Genomic DNA, 20,646 nt, shown 5'->3' on the forward strand with positions numbered 1-20,646 from the left:
ATATTCAAAATAGGAATAAATAAGTGGTTTAGTTGGATTTTTTTTTAACTTTTAAGTTTTCATATGATTCATATTTGTCTTTCTTCTTTGCAGGCAAGAAGAGACTGATAGGAGAGTGAAAAATGTAAGATATGTTTACCTTTCTACCTCCACCCAAATTATGTCACCCTTGCATGGGCCCCCAAATAACTAATAAATTCTGCTTCTTTTACAATGACCTTTAAAAATTTTTTTTTTTAGAAATCATTCCTTTGTGAAATACTGAGTTTATTTGGCTCTAGACATTGCTTGTGCTTCCTAAATCTTGTTGGATGAGGAGGGAAGTTGGACTGTAATAGGAAGGGAGCAGTGGTGGCATTAGTATGATTAGAGGCAATATAAAAATTTTTTAAGGCAAATGTTTTTGGGTGTATGTGTAAATGGTGTAATTTGAAAACTATTTGAAAATCTGGTCGCATGAAATTTAAAAGGCATTTTATAAAACAGATTTCATGACAGTAAAGGAAATTTTATGGTAGAGAGGAAATTGACAAATTTGATTTTTTTTCTCAGTAAAAAAATTGTAGTATTATAGTATTAGGGCTTATGTTTATTATCTGTGTAATTAATTATGCATTATAAAATTACAATTATATACCTCTTGATGTGATTAACAGAAATGGAAAGAATTTCTGGAAATATTTTCCCTAGACTAAGCATTTTAATAAAAATTCAAAGCTCTCTAAATAGGTGTCCTGATACTGCTTTGCTATGATAATTTTATGTTTTGTATTTGTATATTTATTTGGCAAGAACTCATCTCCACTCCTTACCATTTCCTCTTCTTTCCCCTTTCCCCCTACCCAGAATATGTAGTTCACTTTATCAACGTATTTGAGATATGAACATCTTCAGAATAGTGGCAGAAAACTCTGATACTTTTTAAATATTATTTTCTAGATTAAAAAATATGTTCTGTTCTTCAGACCTAAAGTAGTCTGAGTTATGATTTAGCAATTTTTCATGTTATTTTAGTTGGAAATGAGTTAAATATTTGACTAATAATCTTTCTTTTGGTAAATAGTATATTATTTTTTCCAATTACATGTAAAGATAGTTTTCAGCATTCATTTTTTTAATACAATTTTGAGTTCCAAATTTTTCTCTCTCCCTCTCCTCCCCTCTCCTCAAGATGTCAAGCAATGTGATATAGGTTATACATGTATGATCATGTTAAACATATTTCTACATTTTGACTGTAATCTTAACTTGTGAGATTACTTTCCTCTTTAGGTTTTGATTACCTTATACTGGCTGGGCAGGAAAGCACAGAGTGATCCTTATTATAATGGTCCTTACCTTAATCTGAAAGCATTCGAGAATCTTTTAGGACAAGCTCTGACTAAGGTAAGGAACCTAGTGTTTCAAGTATAATATAATCTCTCATGTAACAAATACTACATGCTATGATATAATCTTTGTACTTTGCTAATTTTGCATTTAAACATTTGTCAATAAGAAACACCTTGTTTAGGCATCATAGGTGGGAATTAGGATGCTGTGCCATTAATATAGTGGTGCAAGTCACCTTATCTCTCCAGTTTTCTTATCTGTAAAATGAAGGAGTTGGATTAGCTTGCTCTGCAAAGCTCCCCTTCCCTCTTTCCTAAAGTTCCATGACTCTGTGATTCATAGTAATCATTGGTAATATTAATTTGTATTCTATTATGCAGTAATATTCTTTTCTAGAAGTCTGATAATTAGATGTCAGACATTAATGTGTATTAACATTTGCCAATACATGATGCTTATAGCACATTTTTTCTTTTTAGAAATAGTTATCCCTTTTTCACTTTGTAAGCCTTGAAGTACTATACAAGTGTTGGCTGTTATTATTGTTGTTAATATATAATGTTAATTGTAGGTAATTTTCAAACAATAGTTTTTGAAATTTTGTGGTTCAATTTCATTTCCAGAGGGTTTAGAATTAAAAGGGACCTCAGATATCATATTAAGACTTCTTCAACTATGGGTCGAGAACCCGTACGGGGTCACAAAAAATTTGGCAGCGGTGAAAAGTTTCTCAACATGCCATGACCAAAAATTAATTAAAAACCAAACACATAATGAATCTGAGGTGTTTCTGGAAGCATTTGCCCATGTTGCATCCTGCAACTTCCTTTGTAGCCTTGTTTCTGAATACAAAGCGTGTACACTTTGCACTGTGCATACCCTCAGGCCACACAATACCAACTAATGCTGCCTTAAACCTAAAAAGTGGAAAAAGTTTAAAAAGCCCTGGTATAGACTAACCCCCTGGCTTAAAATTCTGCCTCAGAAATTTTCAAGCTTTGTGATCTTGGGGAAGTCACTTAATTTACTCAATGTCTTAGTTTTCTCATCTGTAAGACAAAGGGTTTGGATTTGAGAATCTCTATAGTCCTATCCTGTCCTAAATCTATGATCCCATTTGCTTGTTTTGGAGGGAATCCCTTATCTTATTGGTAAAGGAATGTATATCCAGAGAGGTTAAATGATTTGCTTAAGGCCACATAAACAGTAATTTGTTTTGTTTTGTTTTGTTTTCAGTCATTTCAGTTGAGTCTGACTCTCCGTGACCCCATTTGGGATTTTCTTGGCAAAGATACTAGAGTCCTTTGCCATTTCCTTCTCCAGCTCATTTTACAGATGAGGAAACTGAGGCACAGAGTTAAGTTACTTGCCTAGAGTCTCACAGCTAATAAGTGTCTGAGGTCACATTTGAACTCAGGTCCTCCTGACTCCAGACCTGGTGCTCTATCCACTGCACCACCTAGCATTGCAATTTCAGCCAAGGTCCTTTGATTCTTTATGCAGGAATTTTACTATTAAACCAGGCCTGCCTCTTGCTTCAGTAACACTTTTATATTTTTAAAAATTACTTCCTCATCTTTCTTATTTTTAAGCACTGATAGTCACTGTGGAAGCACTAACCATATCAGTGGTTTTAACATTTTAAGTCCTTGACTTAAGCGTCTAGAAGAATTTGTCATAGGCCCAGTAGAGAAGGCCCAATACATCTATTGACTACAGAGCCTTTTGAATGAAATATGCAATCAAAAATTATTAGTAATGGCTAATTAAATTCCTGGAAGGTTAAACTAACCCACTGTTAATTTAAAAATAAAATTCCTTAGGCACTTGAAGATTCCAGCAGTCTGAAAAGGAGTGGCAGGGACAGTGGCTACGGAGATATTTGGTATACTGAACGTGGAGAATTTCTCAGTCCTTCAGCCTACCACAAAAGAGACGATTCCTTTGATAGCTTGGATTCTTTTGGGTCTAGATCATTCACAAGTTGTTCATCGGATTTAACTCTGAAAGGGGGCAGTGAAGGTAACTTACTTTTTTTTTTTTAAGTTATCCAAATAATGTGTTTTTCCTTGGATGAAGGAGTGTGTGTAGTTGTCAGAGGGGGTATGGAAGGGGAGACAAGTTTTGGGACAAATAAAGCTAGAAAAATTTAGGGTCACTAAGCAGTCGTGTAATCATGTAACAATGTTGATATTTTCTTCCTTTACTATTATTTTCTCCTTTTCTCTTCAAATCTGTGTTTCTATAATTTTTAAAAAGTTGATGGCATAAAGTATGTATGCCCATTTAAGATTCCTTAGACCATTACTTTATCTCTACTACTATAGTGGGATGTCAGTTGTCTCTGTAAAAAAAAAAAAGCATATTGATGCCTTGGTTTTACATCCTACTCATTTCTGAAAGTGCCCTCCCCCTCCCATACCCAGAGAAGCTTCCCTTGTCAAAAAGATATATAAAAGTGAAAAAAAGTTAGTTCAGCAAAACCAACAACATATTGGCACTTTCTATATACAACATTCTACATCTGCAACCCCAATATCTTTAAAGAAAAGAGAAAAGAGCACTTCTTCGTCTTTTTTCATGTACCAAGTCATGTCAAGTATTTCTGACTTTAAATCTCCGCAAGTTCCTGACTGACATTTATCCTGACTGCAATTTCAGGCAAGGAATATTCCTTCCTGGAAAATTCCTCTGGTTCTACCTTCTTCAACAGGAAACAGCTACAAAATTGGAATTGTGAGTCAGACTGTGACAGTAGGTTGTTTATCCTTTCACTTAACTCATATTTAGATAAAAATTTGTTATTCTTGAACTTTTGAATTCTTCAAAATAAACTCCCATTCACCAACATTGCATTTGTTTTAAAAATCCACTAAACAATCAAATATATTCCCTTTTAAAGTAGACCCTTGGTTTTGTTTTCATCAATATTTTTGGTGTTAGTTGCAGTTAGTTTATTCTCAAGGCATTTGATAATATAATTTTCATATATCTCTGTAGTTTCATTGTTCTTTTTATTTGAGATAATTTTTAATACACAGTTCACCTGAGTGACTAAACCATTAATCGAGAAATAGTGATTGAGAACTTGAAACACGGGGCGGAGGGGGCGGGGCTGGGTAGAGAGGAGAGAGAGAGAAAGAGAATGTATGTATATGTGTGTATACATAGATATAGATAGTGTTAAGGAACCATAATGAGAAAATGAAAGAGAAATGTGTAGGAAAGCATAAACATCAGAAAATTCAAAAGTAGTAGTAACACAGTACTAAATCCAAGCCTCTGCTTTAGGATTCATGTCCCCATAAAGGCCAATAACATCATTCTCCTGCTCAAAAACATTCAGTGACTCCCCATTGCTTACTGAATTGCTTAAAATTCTTATCTTGGCATATAGAGTTATTTAAAATCGATTCCCAAGCAAGCTATATTTCTAGTTTCATTCCAGACCTGCCATTTTATGTGTGCTATATTCCAGTTAAATTGTTTGACCTACTGTCCCTCTTTTTGTCCTCTGTTCTCCCATTTTTATACCTTTGCTTATTCTGTCCCTTCTCTCTAGAGTCCGCTTTCCTCCTTCACCCCCACTTACTGAAATCTTTTCAATTCAGGCTCAATCCAAACAACCATCGCTTAGTAAAATCATACTTTCCCTTTCCTAAATTATTCCTACTTGACAGTTTTCATAACTTATATGGATTTTTTCCTCTGCATTTATCACTTTGTCTTCATTACTCTCCCTGTAAAAATGTAAGCTCGAGGCTATAATTATTTGTTTTCCTATTTGTAAACCCACTTGTTAACATAGTGCCAAAGACTTAGTAGGCTCTTAATTTTTGGGGGGTGGTGGTGGTAATCAATTGAATTCGAACTGTAGCTTTCTCCTATCCTGACACTTTTTGGAAAAGAAATACTGACAGTGTTCATAGAATGATGGTGGTTAAGGCTTGGGTGTATAGCCAGTGAAATAAAATGAGTTTCCTCTTTTGGGGACTCATTGAATTCTGTTTCAAAACACTTGATATTTATCAGGTATCATAAACTGGTCAGCATTAAATAATTCCTTAACAGACTTAAAAATAAAGCCAGTTTACTATTTTTTATTATTCTTTTTCTCTATAGGTTTTTTTTGGTGGTTTTTCCATTACTGACAAGCATTTTTTGAGTCACGCAGTATGATACAAAGAATAGTACATTTGGAGTTAAGCAGGTTTGGAGCTCTCTACATCTGACTCCAGACTTATCTATATGCCTTTATTTCATCCTGTTCACCTTCATGTAGTCTCTGTCACAGACATCTCCTACGTATGTGATGCGAAGTAACAGCTTTAAGAGCTTTTATTTCCTCATCAGTAAATGCAGATATTTGTACTACTTACCTTGAAGAATTGTGGGGGAACTTTGTAAATAGAAGTATGCCATTTGTAAGTGAGTAGGGTTTAAAAAAATTGTTACCAAATGTTTACTCTGTGTAGACAGAGTAACAATACAAGACACAAAATAACTCAAAATTTCAGCTCTTGCAGCGAAGTGATCTAAGTTGTAGTTATACATTTTCATTAAATAACATACTTTGACAAGTGTGTAACGTTGTTGGAAAAAACCATGAATACCAGACAAACAAATTGAGGCATTCATAGTATTAGCTATTTGCCAGTTCAGTCACAAACTCTAAGAAATGGATTCTTAATTTTTTTGGGTGTCATGAGCCCCTTTAGCAGTCTGGTGAATGAAGCCTGTGGGTTCCCTTTCAGAATATTTTAAATGCATAAGATAATATGCACAGGATTTCAGATTATATTGGATTTATAAAACTATTTTTAAAAATCCTCAACAAAAGCAAGTTAATGAATCTCAGGTTAGAAACCACTGATGTAAGAACTTTCATCCCCTTTTTCTTCCTCTAGCAATTTGGTGGACTCTCTTTTTCCCATTACTGTAGCATTTCGCTATTAGGTCTCTGCTCTCTCTGTTAGCTGCTATACATGCCCTCTCACACTTAGGACAAAACCTCATCAGCTTAGATTAATCCTAGTGACCCTCAGGCTACTATCTTTTTCCTGCCAATTGTGCCCTTCCCTTGCTGCCAACATGCATTGCCCTGAGAGGGTGCTGTTGAACAGTGCTGTGCATGACAAAGGAACAAAAAAGTGAAGTAAGTAAATGTAGTAGTAAGAGAGAGGAAGATCAGGAGCAAAAAGTTGGTTGTTGGGGCAAGTATATTCTAATTGGAAAATCAAGTCCCTTTCCTTTTTGTCCCTCTCGAGCCTCTTTTCTTTTTATTCTTGTCTCTTTTTGTCCCTCTAAAGATAGGAAATACATTTTGGGATTATTTGAAAAAGAGTAAAAATGGATACCCTTTTTAAAAAAAATTGTGCAAATGATTTAGCATCATAATACAAAAGTTCCCAAAGCAATTTCTATTGCTATCAGTGGTGAATAACTTACACTTGGCCCACTGCTTCTGTGTAGTCACTGATCCAAGATCTTTTAAGATTTGTCAATGTGTCTCTCCAACATAGATACACATGCATACATTTACTATATTTGCATTGCTTTAGTTAAAATTACTTAATTACCTGGGGACTATTTTAGCACCTTATTTTAAAAAGATATGACTTAATTATGACACAATTTGCCATGCATAGTAGGTTTCTGGAAAACTGTGGGGTTAGGGACATGAGGGGGAGGAGACTAGAAATAAAGATGGTTTGGCAGGAGATTAGCACTTTGTTTTCTGCATAGAATGTGGTACAGTGAAAGAATGTAATGCATGTAGCTCCAGTGTGCAAAGCAAGTCCCACCTAATGGTTCTTATCACAACTTCATGACAAATTTCTAAAAATAATCCGAGCAGTTAGCATCAGCACTGCTGAGTTTCCAAGGGAAAGACAGAGCAAGCAAGCTGTGTGGGTTTCAGTTAGATGCAAAATCTGGAGAGTAAAGCAGAAAAAAATTGTATGTGTGCTTCTTTTTAGGTTGTGAGAGCGACACAGATTCTGAACTCACATTCAAAATGCAGGAGTATAACAAGGACGATATGTCCTATCGAAGGATATCAACTGTGGAGCCCAAATCTGCTCTACCATTCAATCGGTTTTTACCCCACAAAAGTAGACAGCCAACCTACATGCCAGCACCACTGAGGAAAAAAAGGCCAGACAAGAATGAGGATAATCGAAGAAGCTGGGCAAGTCCTGTGTACACTGAAGCTGATGGAACCTTCTCAAGGTACTGGTGTCGACTTTAAATATTTAATTTTCCAATTCAGTGTATTTTGTGATGCTATTTTGATACAGTACTTAAGTATGGCAGAGAAAATAGATTTTGGATGTTCTTTGGTAATGAGTATGTTAGTGGTCCCCCTCCCTTCTCCAATCTTATTTTAGTCATTCATATCTGAAAGATTTCTTTCTTCCAATTTAGAATATCAGCATGTGATTGAAAGTTCCTATTTTGAATGTATGTCTTGAGTTCACTGGTATACCTTTCAGTCTACCAGTCAGTTCTTAGGGGTTTTCATGTTCAGTGTTGTTTTCTTTAATTTCTCCCTATTTTGATTGACCTCAGTGGAGATGAAAAAGAATTATTTTAACTTCCCATCAAATTAGCAGAGCAGGATGTGGTTTTTCAAATCCAGCTTCAAATCTGATGGTGATGTGTGACTATGACAGTGGTTCAGATTCAGAGAATGAACGAAGGTTGCCTGACATAATTTTGGATGACTTAGCCAACCGTAGATTCCGAGCAAAAAAGAGGCATGAGTGCTCCTCGGCATCTAGACAGCTTTCCATCTTGAAAACCAGCCTGCCTAAGTCTTGTTCACAAAAGCTTTCTACAACTGAGCCTTTAGCTACTGGATTCAAGGAACTGATGAGGTCAGAGAGATTTGTATTGGATCTGAATATCTACTGTGCTGTTAATTCATTGTAATCCAGAAAGTAACATCCCCCAAAGTGTCATTTGTTTCCCTTCCATTCCTTTCCCCTTCCCTCCCTTTCCCTACTCCCTTCCCTCCCCTCCCTCCATCCCTTCCTTCCTTCCTTCCTTCATCCCTCCCTCCCCCCTCTCTCTACCTTTCTCTCCCCCTTCTCTTTCTCTCCCTCCTTTCCTTCCTTCCTTCCTTCCTTCCTTCCTTCCTTCCTTCCTTCCTTCCTTCCTTCCTTCCTTCCTTCCTTCCTTCCTTCCTTCTTTCCTTCCTTCCTTCCTTCCTTCCTTCCTTCCTTCCTTCCTTCCTTCCTTCCTTCCTTCCTTCCTTCCTTCCTTCCTTCCTTCCTTCCTTCCTTCCTCTGTTCCTCCCACCCCCTCTCTCTACCTTTCTCTCCCTCCCTTATTCCTCCCCCCTCTCTTTCTCTCCCTCCTTTCTTTCCTCCCTCCCTCCCTCCCTTCCTTCCTTTGTCCCTCCCTCCCCTCCTTTGTCCCTCCCTCCCCTCTCTTTCTCTCCCTCCCTTATTCCTCCCCCATCTCTCTTTCTCTTCCTCCTTTCCTCCCTCCCTCCCTCCCTTCCTTCCTCTGTCCCTCACACCCCCTCTCTTTCTCTACCTTTTTATTCTTCCCTTCTTCCTTTCTTCTCTTTTTCTTTTTTTCTCTCCCTCCATTCTCTCCTCCCTCCCTTCCTCTCTTTCCTTCCTCCCTCTCTTTTCTTTCTTTCTTTCTTTCTTTCTTTCTTTCTTTCTTTCTTTCTTTCTTTCTTCCTTTCTTCCTTTCTTCCTTTCTTCCTTTCTTCCTTTCTTCCTTTCTTCCTTTCTTCCTTTCTTCCTTTCTTCCTTTCTTCCTTTCTTCCTTTCTTCCTTCCTTCCTTCCTTCCTTCCTTCCTTCCTTCCTTCCTTCCTTCCTTCCTTCCTTTCTGTCTGTCTCTCTCACAGTCACTAAATAATTGTTCTGGGCAGCTCCAGGGGTTCGTTTGGTTATCCAGTGGTTGTGATAAAATGCATCTATAATGCCTTAACTTTGTTTTAGGGACTGCAGTGATGAAAGTGAGAACTAATTTGCTTCATTCACAGTGGCGTGAACTTTGTGAGCCAAAAAGCATGCCTTTTGTGTACTCCTTGTCAAATTGCTCATAAAGTATCTTAACTGGTTGGATGTTTTGAACAGTAAACAGAGGAGGAAATGGGACACTAAAGTGGAAAACAGGCTAACAATAAAAGGAACTTCAAACTCCTCTAGCTATTTGGAGGAGGAGGAGGAAGAGGAAGAAGATGAAAAAGCAACAGGCATGCCAAACATTGTAAAGGATGATCTTTATGTGCGCAAATTAAGTCCAGTAGTACCCACTGCAGGGAGTGACTTTGATAAGTTTCTCCCCAAAAGTTGGACTCCAGAAGATCTGAGTTGGAAAAGAATTAAAAAGACATCTTCTTACAAGCCGTGGTATAAGGAGTTTCAGGGATTCAGGTTTGTCTTTGTGCATGTTTCTGTGGAGCTTATATATTTTGACTTGACTCATTTACTTTTGTGTATATCTTTGTACACAAAAAAAAAATGTGGGGAGAGGTAAATTTCTCCATACTGTTTCTGGCCAGGTCACATCAGCACTTTAAGCCTTTGAGTATGTTTCGGGAGATACTAGATTTGAAAAGAAGTATTTAATTGACAAATTTAAGAAATGCCTGCCTGGCTCCTGAAAAAAAGAATTCTCTTCCATAAACAATTATGACTTTATACTATTTTCAGTAGTTCTATTTTTCTCTCTCTCTTCTTTCTTATTTTTCTTTTCCTTTCCCTTTCCCATATCATGGAACAATAGAAGGAATTCAGACTCAGAAGATGAGCATTCAATCTGTGAACAAAACCCTACCATTTTTAGTATGGCACAGAGAGCAGGGCGAGGTTCAGATGGCAATTGCCTAAGACGGTCAATCTTGATGGATCTTGCTACCAAACAAGCCCCCAAATCATGGAACAGAAATACAGAAAGGAGATTCAGTGATGCTTCTGATAGACCCAGGTTGATATGATTGCATGAGCCTGACCCATCTGAAGAGTGCTCTTAGATTATCTATCTACTTGCTTCTGCAGTCGCACTAACCCAAGCTGATGTGACAATCCTGTTTTTACTGTACTGAAGCATGAGATTCCATTTCTTGAATGCATTCAGTATGAAAAAATGATAAAAATGGCTTTTTGGCAAGCTTATGACCTTGACATTTATATAGATTAAAAAACAAACAAACCCTGAAACTTCAATTTAAGCTCTTTTAAAAGTAGAGAGCAACATGCCTGTGGCATAGCAATTTCATTTTGCATTTTGAAATATAAACATTTAGAAACCTTTATGGTTTTATAGTTAAATGCATATGTTTTGGAGACAATATTTTAATATTGTCATTTAAAAAATATCAGGCCCAAATATTTCCTTTTTTTTTAAATTAAAAACCCCTTTCTCTGATCCAGATCTGGAATTTTATAGGTATAGGACCTCCCTGTAGAAATGTCTTTCATCAACACAGATCAGCAACTCATTTGTAACTTATATCTTCCCAAGGCATCAAGAAATTAAGAGTATTTGCCAGTGGGACACCACTAGTGTGTATTAGAGGTAGCTCTTGAACCTGGGACATCCTGTTTCTAAGGCCAGCCTTCTATCCAATATGCCAGACCATCTTTCTGTTATAACCAGAAAGTATGTGGAAATGATCAGTGGATAATTTTCAGTCTCTTTTCTATGCTAATGATTAGGCATTTTAAAGATATTTTGGAATTCTGTACTTTCCTTGCAATTTTGTATTAGGGAATATGGGAGCAAATACACTTTTGAGTTAAAATCTTTCCCTTTAAAATGTGTCCTTGTAATATTTATTATTTTATGCTTGGAGGAGAAATGAAAGGGTTTATAAATAAGAAGAGAGTATGTAGAAAAAGTTGAGTTCTATCCTCATAGGGAGGGCAGAAGGAAGAGGAATAACAGTGCATTGTTCTTCCGTGTCTGTGTATTTTTTCATTTTTCACAGGCTGTGATATGCCTAATAAACTAAATGTATGTCTCCAAAATATGGTATTCCTCAGTGTTGTTCTTCCTTCTTATTAAATAAAAAATTTAGGAAACATGGCACAGTTAAAACACCACAGGATTTGAATCATAGAAACTTAGGTTCATGACCTGTGCAAATTTAGGCGAGTTACTTAAGCTCTCTGGGCCCCAGATACCTCACCTCTTCAATGAGGACATTGGAGCAGACAGTCTAGCTATAGATAGATCTAGGATCCTTCTGCCTGGTTAGTATAGTCAGCTGGTATGAAGACAATATTTGATAAAATAAACCCATGCGTAATATTTGCTCTTCTACAAGAGAAATCAACTCAGTCCCATCCTTTGGCACTTCTGATTTCTTCCGTTGGGCCCTTTTTAGGTAGTTGAGTTAGTTTTCCATATTTTTTAGCAAGGATATGTTACAGAAGGTTTCCTCCCTCTTCCCCCCCCCCCCCCAGAGCAGTGTTTCTGCCTAAGCACCTAAAATATTTACATATAAATACTGCTAGTTTGTCTCTAATTTAGTTGCCTTTTAAAATAGTTTCTAAGATTCTACCTTCCTTTTCTTTTATATGCTTCAGTCAGTTTTTATTACTTCAGGCCTTACAAACATATTCTGATGACATCTTGTCTTCTGAAACAAAGACCAAAATTGATCCCACATCTGGCCCAAGGATCATAACATGCCGAAGGAATGTCTTTTATGCCCCAGGCTACAGAAGAGATGATACTGAGAATGGAGTATTGGATCCTGACTTAGAAAATGATGATTACTTTGTTAGGAAGACTGGGGCTTTCCATGCAAATCCTGCCGTTCTTCAAGCTTTTGAAGATTTTAGAAGATTCTCTGTACCTGATCATTTCATAGAGCGAGATATAATCCTGCAACAGAGAGAAGGTGAACCTGTGCTTCCAGATTTAGAAAAAGATGACATGATTGTTCGCAGAATTCCAACACAGAAGAAAGAGGTGCCTTTATCGGGAGCCCCAGATAAATACCACCCAGTCCCCTTTCCAGAACCTTGGACTCTCCCACCAGAAATCCGAGCCAGATTTCTCTGTGTACTTGAAAGGACATCTTCATCAAAAGAAAAAAATAATAGCTGTAGAGTCTTAGTTCCATCTTCTTGTCAAAAGAAGGATGATATGTTGACTCGTAAGATTGAGTCCTGGAAACTAGGAACAACTGTACCATCCATCAGTTTCACTCCTGGTCCATGCAGTGAAGAGGACTTAAAAAAATGGGAGGCTATCCGAGCAGCCAGCAAAGTTAGGCACAAGAAACGACAGATGGTTGAGAGGTCAGAGTGTGTTTCTGCAAGAGTTGTTCATTTATTTAGCTTATTGTCCTGTCTAATTCTTGTGAAAGAGGGCAACATCATGTGTTGCTAAACCATGCATGCCATGTGCAAATTTGAAAAAAATTAGTTTTATTTTGCTTTGATAAAATTACTCTTGTTTGGCAGAACAAAAAATAGTGCAATGCCGTATTTGTATCCCTTGTTCTCTTTTAAAACTACATCATTTCCTTCCTTAAATTTATCTGCTCAGGTCTTGTTAAGAATGTACATTCTGAACTCCAAAAATTATGAAACTTGCTTGTTGCCTTAAGCAAAAGCACAATTCTCCACTATAACCTGAGATTCCATGGAAAGAGTTACCAGTTATTTTTATAAGCTCTTAGTATTGATGTCCAGGCATTTTTGTGAACAGTCTGGATATATTTTTTTGGAAATTATGTGTTAGGGAACATGGGAGTGTATATAATTTTGATTTAAAATCTTTCCCCCAAAATATGGCATTGCAAATTTCATTTCTCTTAATTTTGGTTTTGTCTCAGATTTTCTTGAATTTCATTTATTTGAAACATTTTTGCTTTTGATGTGAGGCTTAACAAGGTTAAATGCAAACTTTGATGAATGTAAAAATGCATGAATTTCATTAGTCCTCAGTTACCGAAATTCTTAGTGTCATCTGAATCTCATGTGTATATAACTACGGTCATTTTTAAAATGATGGAGTCTGCATTTATGTGTTAAGTGGTTTGTATTTTTGGTGTTGAATTAGAGGTGGACAAATCAGATGAGATTTATTTGGATTAACTTATTGATTAGAATGCACCTCAGTTGTATGTGATATTCAAAGGACCTAAACATGAGACTTTTTTTTTTTTTTAAGGATTGCTGATTTAGGTATAATTCAAGAGACCTAAAAGATTTTGGCTAAATTTCATCAGATTTTGAGAATGTTATTTAAATAATGTTGGCTATGTATTCTCTGATATGGGTAAATATATAAATAAAACTCTCTCACCTTTTAATATTTGTCCATCTCTAGTTAGAATAATTTGTGCATAAAGTTTTCAACATTCAAGAACTAACATGACCAGAAAAAAATTAACGACACTTTTAACTTTTGGTTTTCTGGTTCCTTAGACTCTTTCAAAAGATTTCTGATGAGAATGGGTAAGTTTTATGGGAAGTAATGGAAACCTTTTCTCCAGTGTTCGTCCTTTTCTATAATTCGTGACTGATGATGCATGTTTGTTAAGGCCTGAGCTAAACTGGGGACTGTGTGCCATGCATGAGGCTTTAAAATGTTATATGTTTAGGAAAATTTAGGATATTTAGGACCTACGTTTGCATCATTCAAATTCCTAAAGTATTACATTGGAGAAAATAATGGTTAGATGTTTAAAAGTCAACTCCCAACTTTTCCCCTAAAGATTCTGAACGAGGGAGGTAGTTTAAAGTGGCAGAAATACTTAATCAGAAACGAAAGCAGGTCAAATGATATTTTAATTACTAAATAACCAAAAGAACATATGTGAAAATTTAAGTTTTAGTGATTTCTTAATGTCTTATTAAAATCAATATAGTCTCTTTTCTGAAAGAAATCTTATGCCCGAACAATGAATGTCAACATTTATCTGTGTAGGCTCAATTCCTTTTGAGATTAGATTACTTTAAAGAACGTTATTATTCATTAAAAAAAAACAAAAAACAAACAACTGTCATTACCTCTGGCCTGCAGCTTGGATGGTGATCACCTTGTCAGTGGTACATGCATTTAGAGATAATTTTCTTAGTTCAAAAGTTAATTTTCTGATATTTAATGATTGGTTACATTGATCCATCTACACTGTTACAGTCTCCTTTATGGCTAATCACAAGAAATTTCAACACTGCTTAAGGCAGGGATGGGGAACCTGTGGACTTAAGGCCACATGTGACCTTTTGAAAAGGTAGCACTTAAGGATTTAGAAGGCTGCATGTGGCCTTAAGGCCTCAGATTCCCCACCCCGTCCTTACAGAGTAAACTCCATTCTTTATTGTAGCTTGAAACTTTGAAAGAATTAAGATCATAAATAATTGCTAAATATATTCAGTAGCAATCTGTCCACAAAATAAATTTAATAAAATTTCTGTGATTTGAAAAAAAAAACTTCTTTAGACTTTTTTCTTCCATCATGGATATAAATCTGAATTAAGCTATAGATATTAGAATAATTCAGCTTTATATGTAATTCACAAACATACCATACAAGGTAGTTATATTTCACTCATTTGTATTTCCACAATTAATATATAGAATAACTACTAGTTATTTTTAAACAATAGCAAGCAAAATGAGAAATCTGAAAAAAATAACTTGCCTTTGATCCTTAACCAAAAATATCTTCTAAAAATATTATATTTTTTACATTTTAATTCTTCGTGCCTTGTACCATGATCCCATTCTTTTAAGGTTCAGGAATCTTAGCTCTCCTGAAAGGTTACTTATTTCAGGTAAATTGAATGCTATAGAAAATAACTGAAAAGTTAAAATTTCATAAATTAATATACAGTTTCTAGATATGAAAGGTAAAAGTGAGTCTTGGGCATGTCCTTGAGAGGCAAGAACTTATCTGTCACCAGTTAAAAAAATGATTTCTAGAATATTCATTTTTATACCTCATTGGCAATAAAAGAGACTCCATGAATCATATTTAATCTTTCACTCTTGCAATTCACTGTGAGGAATTATTTTAACTAGTTTCAAAAACTTGCTTGAACCTCAGCCTATTTAGAATTTAATATTTTCTTTCAAAATCCTTTGTAATCTAAGGGAAGCCTCAAAAATATAAATTTCAGATATGTTAGTAAAGTAATTTATAAAAACAAATGAACATTAGTTGAGGACAGATAAGATCCACAAGAGTATAATCATTCATGGCCATTTGAATAGTTACCCTTTCTAGTCTTTAAATTTGGCCCAACTGCCTGAGTGGAGCCAAGACTGAAATTTAGAAATATGAATGCTGCACTTCAGTATATTTATCTGTGGTTATAGTTAGGAGCATTAATGTTTTCTGTAGTTTGTATTTCAAGATTCTGCCCCTGATAGTAGTTTAAAAAATGCCCTTAATGCATCACAGTATTAAAGCGTTTGCAGAAATAAAAGCAATATGCCCAGTGAATTGAGATTTCTGAATAATGAATGTCTTAGCAGATAATGGAGAGTAAATACAATGAAGTATGAATGTCTTAGTGGAGATCCCACGTACTCAGAATTCACTTGTCTAAGAGAATTCAGAAAAATTACGTATGGAAGCACACAAGTTCTTACAATAGTTTTATCGTAATTAAAAATCCAAGTGTATTCAGATTATAAATACAAATTAGATGGATTTTAGGCTTATGATATAGGGCTTGCTTCATATTTATATGTTGTTTTTCTGTGCATAATGTTTTTAGTGAAGTTTGTAATACTTCAGCGCCTACTGTTGCTCATTGTTCTGTCTTATTGCAAAGTAACTACTTATGGAAATGCCATTAACATTGTCTCTTTGGCAGGAGTTATGTTAAAGAGAAAGAAATGCACTATACATATCTAAGTCTTGGCTTTGTAATTTCTGGCTTGCTTGTGTTGAGCTGTTAACATTTGTCAATTTTTTGGCTTGTCTAGCAGGATGCATCGTGTGTGGGAGGTATTTCACATGTGCATGCTTTTATGTTGCATGGATTTTGGTGTGGTTTTACGAAATTCAAAAGCTAGTACTTATTTGATGGTTGTTGGCAGAAGTCTCTAGTAATCAAATTTTGACATCAGAGTGTAAGAGTGTACAGAAGTAATTTTATACCATGAGATGAAATCATATAATCTATTGCCAATATCAATAGGAAATAAAAACTAATTAAAGGGAGTGATATAATTGAAAATAATCAACATCCATATATGTTCAACTAATGTATTTTTAGCCAAAAGGTTTTTCCTGACTTAAGCACAAGATGAAGGCATGAGAGAAAACAGCCCCCTTCAAACAGAAATGAAATAGGTCTGAGCTGCATCCGGAAAGATTGGAGCATGGACGGGCAGCTTTCCCATTTATAGGAGCTGTAGATTCATATTCTACCCTTGTGGTTCTAGAGGTTGGAACCCATATCTTACAAATGAAAATTCTTCATCTCTTTTCCTGACCTCCCTTTGTAGTAATTACGGAGCCACTGAACAGTATTTGGCAAGCTATATTGACATCTCCCCAAGTGAATCCCCAAGCTAGCTAGCAGGAATGTGGTGAGAGGTCAGAAGTGAGGTATGATTTCAGATTCAGAACCGCACATATGGCCTGTTTCATCCATGGCTGACTCAAGTTAAAGGAGTGGATTCCCCAATTTATGGTGTGAAATTCATTCAGTTTGTTGTAAAGGGCTGACTTAGGGAGCTCCTGACAATGTATTTTAGGTCAGTTGGGTCCTTTTTAAAGTTCCTTATTTGTAGTTTTGAACCTAGGAGCTTCATGGAGTTTTATTTAGAAATAACATACATTCACAGCTAATCAAGAGTACTATTATCCATTTCCTTGGAGAACTTGGTATCTCGATTATCTTGAGTAGAGGTCTTGTAGTGGATAGGTAAAGACATTACTGGGAGAGAAAGAAATTGAGAATTTTTTTTAGGATGCCTTGAGTTCATAATCTGTTCCTATTTATTTCTGTTTTTTTTTCCTTCTGTGGCCTAAAGCTTTATTATGTAGGCTTCCCATCTACTAGTGGAGTCTAACTAGAAGCAAGGGCCTTTCTAGGACAGTGACATGACCCAGTAAGTGACTTGACCCAGGCTGACCGAGGATAAATTCTGAACTGGTCCACATTCCCTGAGACATTTTTCAAATGCTTCGCTGGTTCCAGAACTTCTCCATTATAGTCAAGGGTCACTGGCTTCCTTACTCTTCCTTGAGTGAGACATTACCATCTCCCAGCTCTGGGCATTTTCATTGGCTGTTCCCCATGCTTGGAATTATCTCCTTTCTCATCTTTATTTCCTGGCTTCCCTTTTCAAATACCAGCTAAAATTTCACCTTCTACCTTAAGCCTTTTCTGACCCTCCCTGCTTAATTCAAAAACTTTCCTTCCATTGATTATTTCCAACTTTTCCCATATATCATTTGTTTTTACATAGTTGTTTGCACATTGTCTCTTCCTTTAGACTTTGCACTCCTTGAGAACAGAGACTTTTTTCTTTTCTTTTTTTGTCTCCCCAGAACTTAGCATAGTATGAGGCACATAGTTGGCACTTAATAAATGTTTATCAACTGACTAAAGAGAGTGAAAACACACACACACACTCACACACACACACTCACACTTATAGTATAAAACAGCAGATGAAAAATTCCAAAGGAGAGGTACAAAGTATTGTGGGAAATGCAGAGTTAGGGAAAAATCACTCATGTCAGCAAAGAGAGGCATTGAGTTATCACAGAAACCAAGTGTGTCAAGGTTCGTGTAGTGATCAGTTGTGTCGAAAACTTATGCATGGTCAAAGGATAAGAAAAAGATTTTTAAAAAATCAATGGGGACTGTGGAGAAATAATTTTCAATACATAGTGATAAGGGTGGTCCCACACTCACAAAGAGTTGCTTGTATTTTTTTCTCCTCAGAATCTTATAAAATTGAGGAGATATCAAATAATAATTTTGAATATTCAAGGTACTAAAATGTGAACTCAAGCCTTAAAATATAACTGTGGAGATGAGGGAAACAGGGATGTAGTTATGACGTGCTTGTAACTATATTTAATACTTTCGTTTAAGGTATTTCGCCTATAATTTGGTCACTGACATTTTGAATGTTGAACTCTAGGCTTAACCATTTTCAGTATAAACTCAGCACCTTTTAGCAACACGTTTCACATTTGTATTTAGTGTTAAGATCTAGTTTCCTGCTTTTAGAAAAATGCCACCAACATTTTTGTAATAGTATTATAAAATTATCTTCATAAAATCCCAAAGTGCTACAACAGAAATTTAGATGGAACCTTTAAGTACATATCCAGTCTTCTGCTTTTATTACGCATAATAGTGTGTAAATTTTGGTGATCCCACATCTTTTTGTTGCAGGAGCAAATCCTTGAGTGATATCACTGCAGATGATGTACATAATTTGCGCCAACTACGCTATGAAGAAATGCAGAAAATCAAATCACAGCTGCAAGAACAAGACCAGCAGTGGCAGGATGTAAGTACTTATTCCCAAAAGTTGAGGGAAGGGATGATGATGCCTATCATGGGTCTATGCATTTACATGACATTGAAGATTCTTTTCCTACACACTTCCTAAAATCAGTCTATAGTCAACTTTACCCATTCTTTGCATCACAGTCTTATTTCATGGTTGGTTTGCTAGTACTTCTCTTGCAAGATTTTGGGGTATTTGGGGCTCTATATCTCAATATTAATTATGAAAATGGTTCTGTTCTCTCATGATATTCTCAAAATTCTAATCTCTTTAAGGTGTAAGAGCGTGTTTATGAGTGTATGCAGGGGCACGGTAAACTATTTCTTAGCAGGAAAGATGGTTGAGATTCAAAAGATCGTTGTTGGTTGGGATACACAAGTTAGCTACACTCATAGAAGGAAATTTCCTTCCTCATTGTCTATATGCAGAATAATGTTAGTTGCATTTATATAGCTCTTTGCAGTTTCAGAAGAGGTTTACATACATTAGCAGAAGGCCCAGGACAAATTGTTGGAGGCTGCTGAAATGTCTCTTATGAAGAGATACTATAGGAGGGGTTCAAGAAATCAGGAGGGACAAAGACCTGAGCAGGCAAGTCAAAATCTAAAGGTTTTAGAAATTCAAAGAAATGACAAATGTCAGTAGTTGCTGAAATAGTATTTAGCCTCGATCTTGGGGGGTTGCATCTGAGATTTTGAAACTGAAGAGAACTGAACTGAAGAGTTTAGAGGAATGTCACTGGGTGGCAATAGATGGACTATTTGGGTACAGCAAAGCTTAGGGGTTTTCAAGTTCAACATTAGGATGCAAAGTGTGGAATAGTAGTCAAGAGTGGTCAACTGAGAAGCTTCTTAGGATGGGGGAGAACTGACCATGTGTTAATCTGAGCTTTAAAGGAGCCATAGAAAAGAGTACTTTAATAGGGGAAGTGTCTGTATTTTCCACACTGCTTCTAAACACTACTTGTTTTCTAACTTTTAAGTTCTCTTTCATTGAGGACAAAAAGCTTCACTGTGAAGAAACAGTGATTTGGCTTTACTTTCCTTAAATATGTGGTAAATTATCAGCATGGAGGCTAGATAAAAAATAACCTGATACAGGAGCATTCCTATAAAGTGTTAAGCCAAATTGAAATTCAAGTGTACTTCACTAAATGTCCACTGATGCATCCCATTTTATTCTTATTTAAAAAAATGGAAATATTTCATTCTGATGTATCACTGGCAGTTTGGGGTCAAGGACTAAAATAATTGCTTGGTTTTAGTATACACAGGCCTCCTGTTGAGTGCCCTTTCTTAACTCCTGGAGGCTGGATTGATCATGAGATAGGGTGCGTAACCCAGTTTGGTATGCAAAACCTGCAGAGGCTTGTTCTTGCCATTATTCACTGTGGAAAACCTCCAGAAGATCAAGTCATTTGTTGACTCCTCCTTAGAATGTCTGAAGTCCCTGGAGTAAAAACTAAAATAGCTTCCTTAGACCATTAAGGATCAAACTGGATAGAATGCCTTGGGAATAATGGGTGAAAATGGCCCTACCTTCTTGGGGACCATAATACATTAGTCTGTTGTAAGGCCCTTTAGGACCCTTTCATATTTGCATGTCCCCTGTGGTATTTACCTTCTTAAGGATGATGCATCATCACTCACTTATTAAAGTCACTATTAATTGGGTTTTAATATGAAAGCATTTTAATTTCTTTAAAAATGTTAAGTAGTTTAAAAGTTCATTAGTGTTTCTGACTTAGTATGTAGTTTATAGGCACTTAGTGTTCTTTGTGAAATGGGCAGTAGACAAGTTAGTTATCTAAAAGCAAAAAATGGGGTCTACTTATTAGGTCA

The 20,646-nt window shown here is 36.0% G+C and overlaps 1 protein-coding gene across 5 annotated transcripts in view; it reads left to right on the plus strand.

Moving 5' to 3' along the window:
- The window catches only part of LMO7 (LIM domain 7), a 264,422-nt gene that overhangs the window by 199,350 nt on the left and 44,426 nt on the right, over positions 1-20,646 (plus strand). For 2 of the 5 annotated variants that reach the window (XM_036756252.1, XM_036756253.1), the window contains exons 6-11: positions 94-124; positions 1,273-1,386; positions 3,156-3,354; positions 7,311-7,563; positions 13,741-13,770; positions 18,688-18,805. In XM_036756252.1, the coding sequence (XP_036612147.1) occupies positions 94-124; positions 1,273-1,386; positions 3,156-3,354; positions 7,311-7,563; positions 13,741-13,770; positions 18,688-18,805 (745 nt within the window). Of the gene's footprint in view, positions 1-93; positions 125-1,272; positions 1,387-3,155; positions 3,355-7,310; positions 7,564-8,006; positions 8,211-9,429; positions 9,730-10,081; positions 10,283-11,886; positions 12,607-13,740; positions 13,771-18,687; positions 18,806-20,646 lie in introns of those variants that run through there. The other 3 variants (XM_036756248.1, XM_036756251.1, XM_036756250.1) reach the window with 3 other exon arrangements.

This window comes from Trichosurus vulpecula, chromosome 4 (assembly GCF_011100635.1).
Source record: "Trichosurus vulpecula isolate mTriVul1 chromosome 4, mTriVul1.pri, whole genome shotgun sequence".
In the NCBI taxonomy this organism is placed as follows: Eukaryota; Metazoa; Chordata; class Mammalia; order Diprotodontia; family Phalangeridae; genus Trichosurus; species Trichosurus vulpecula.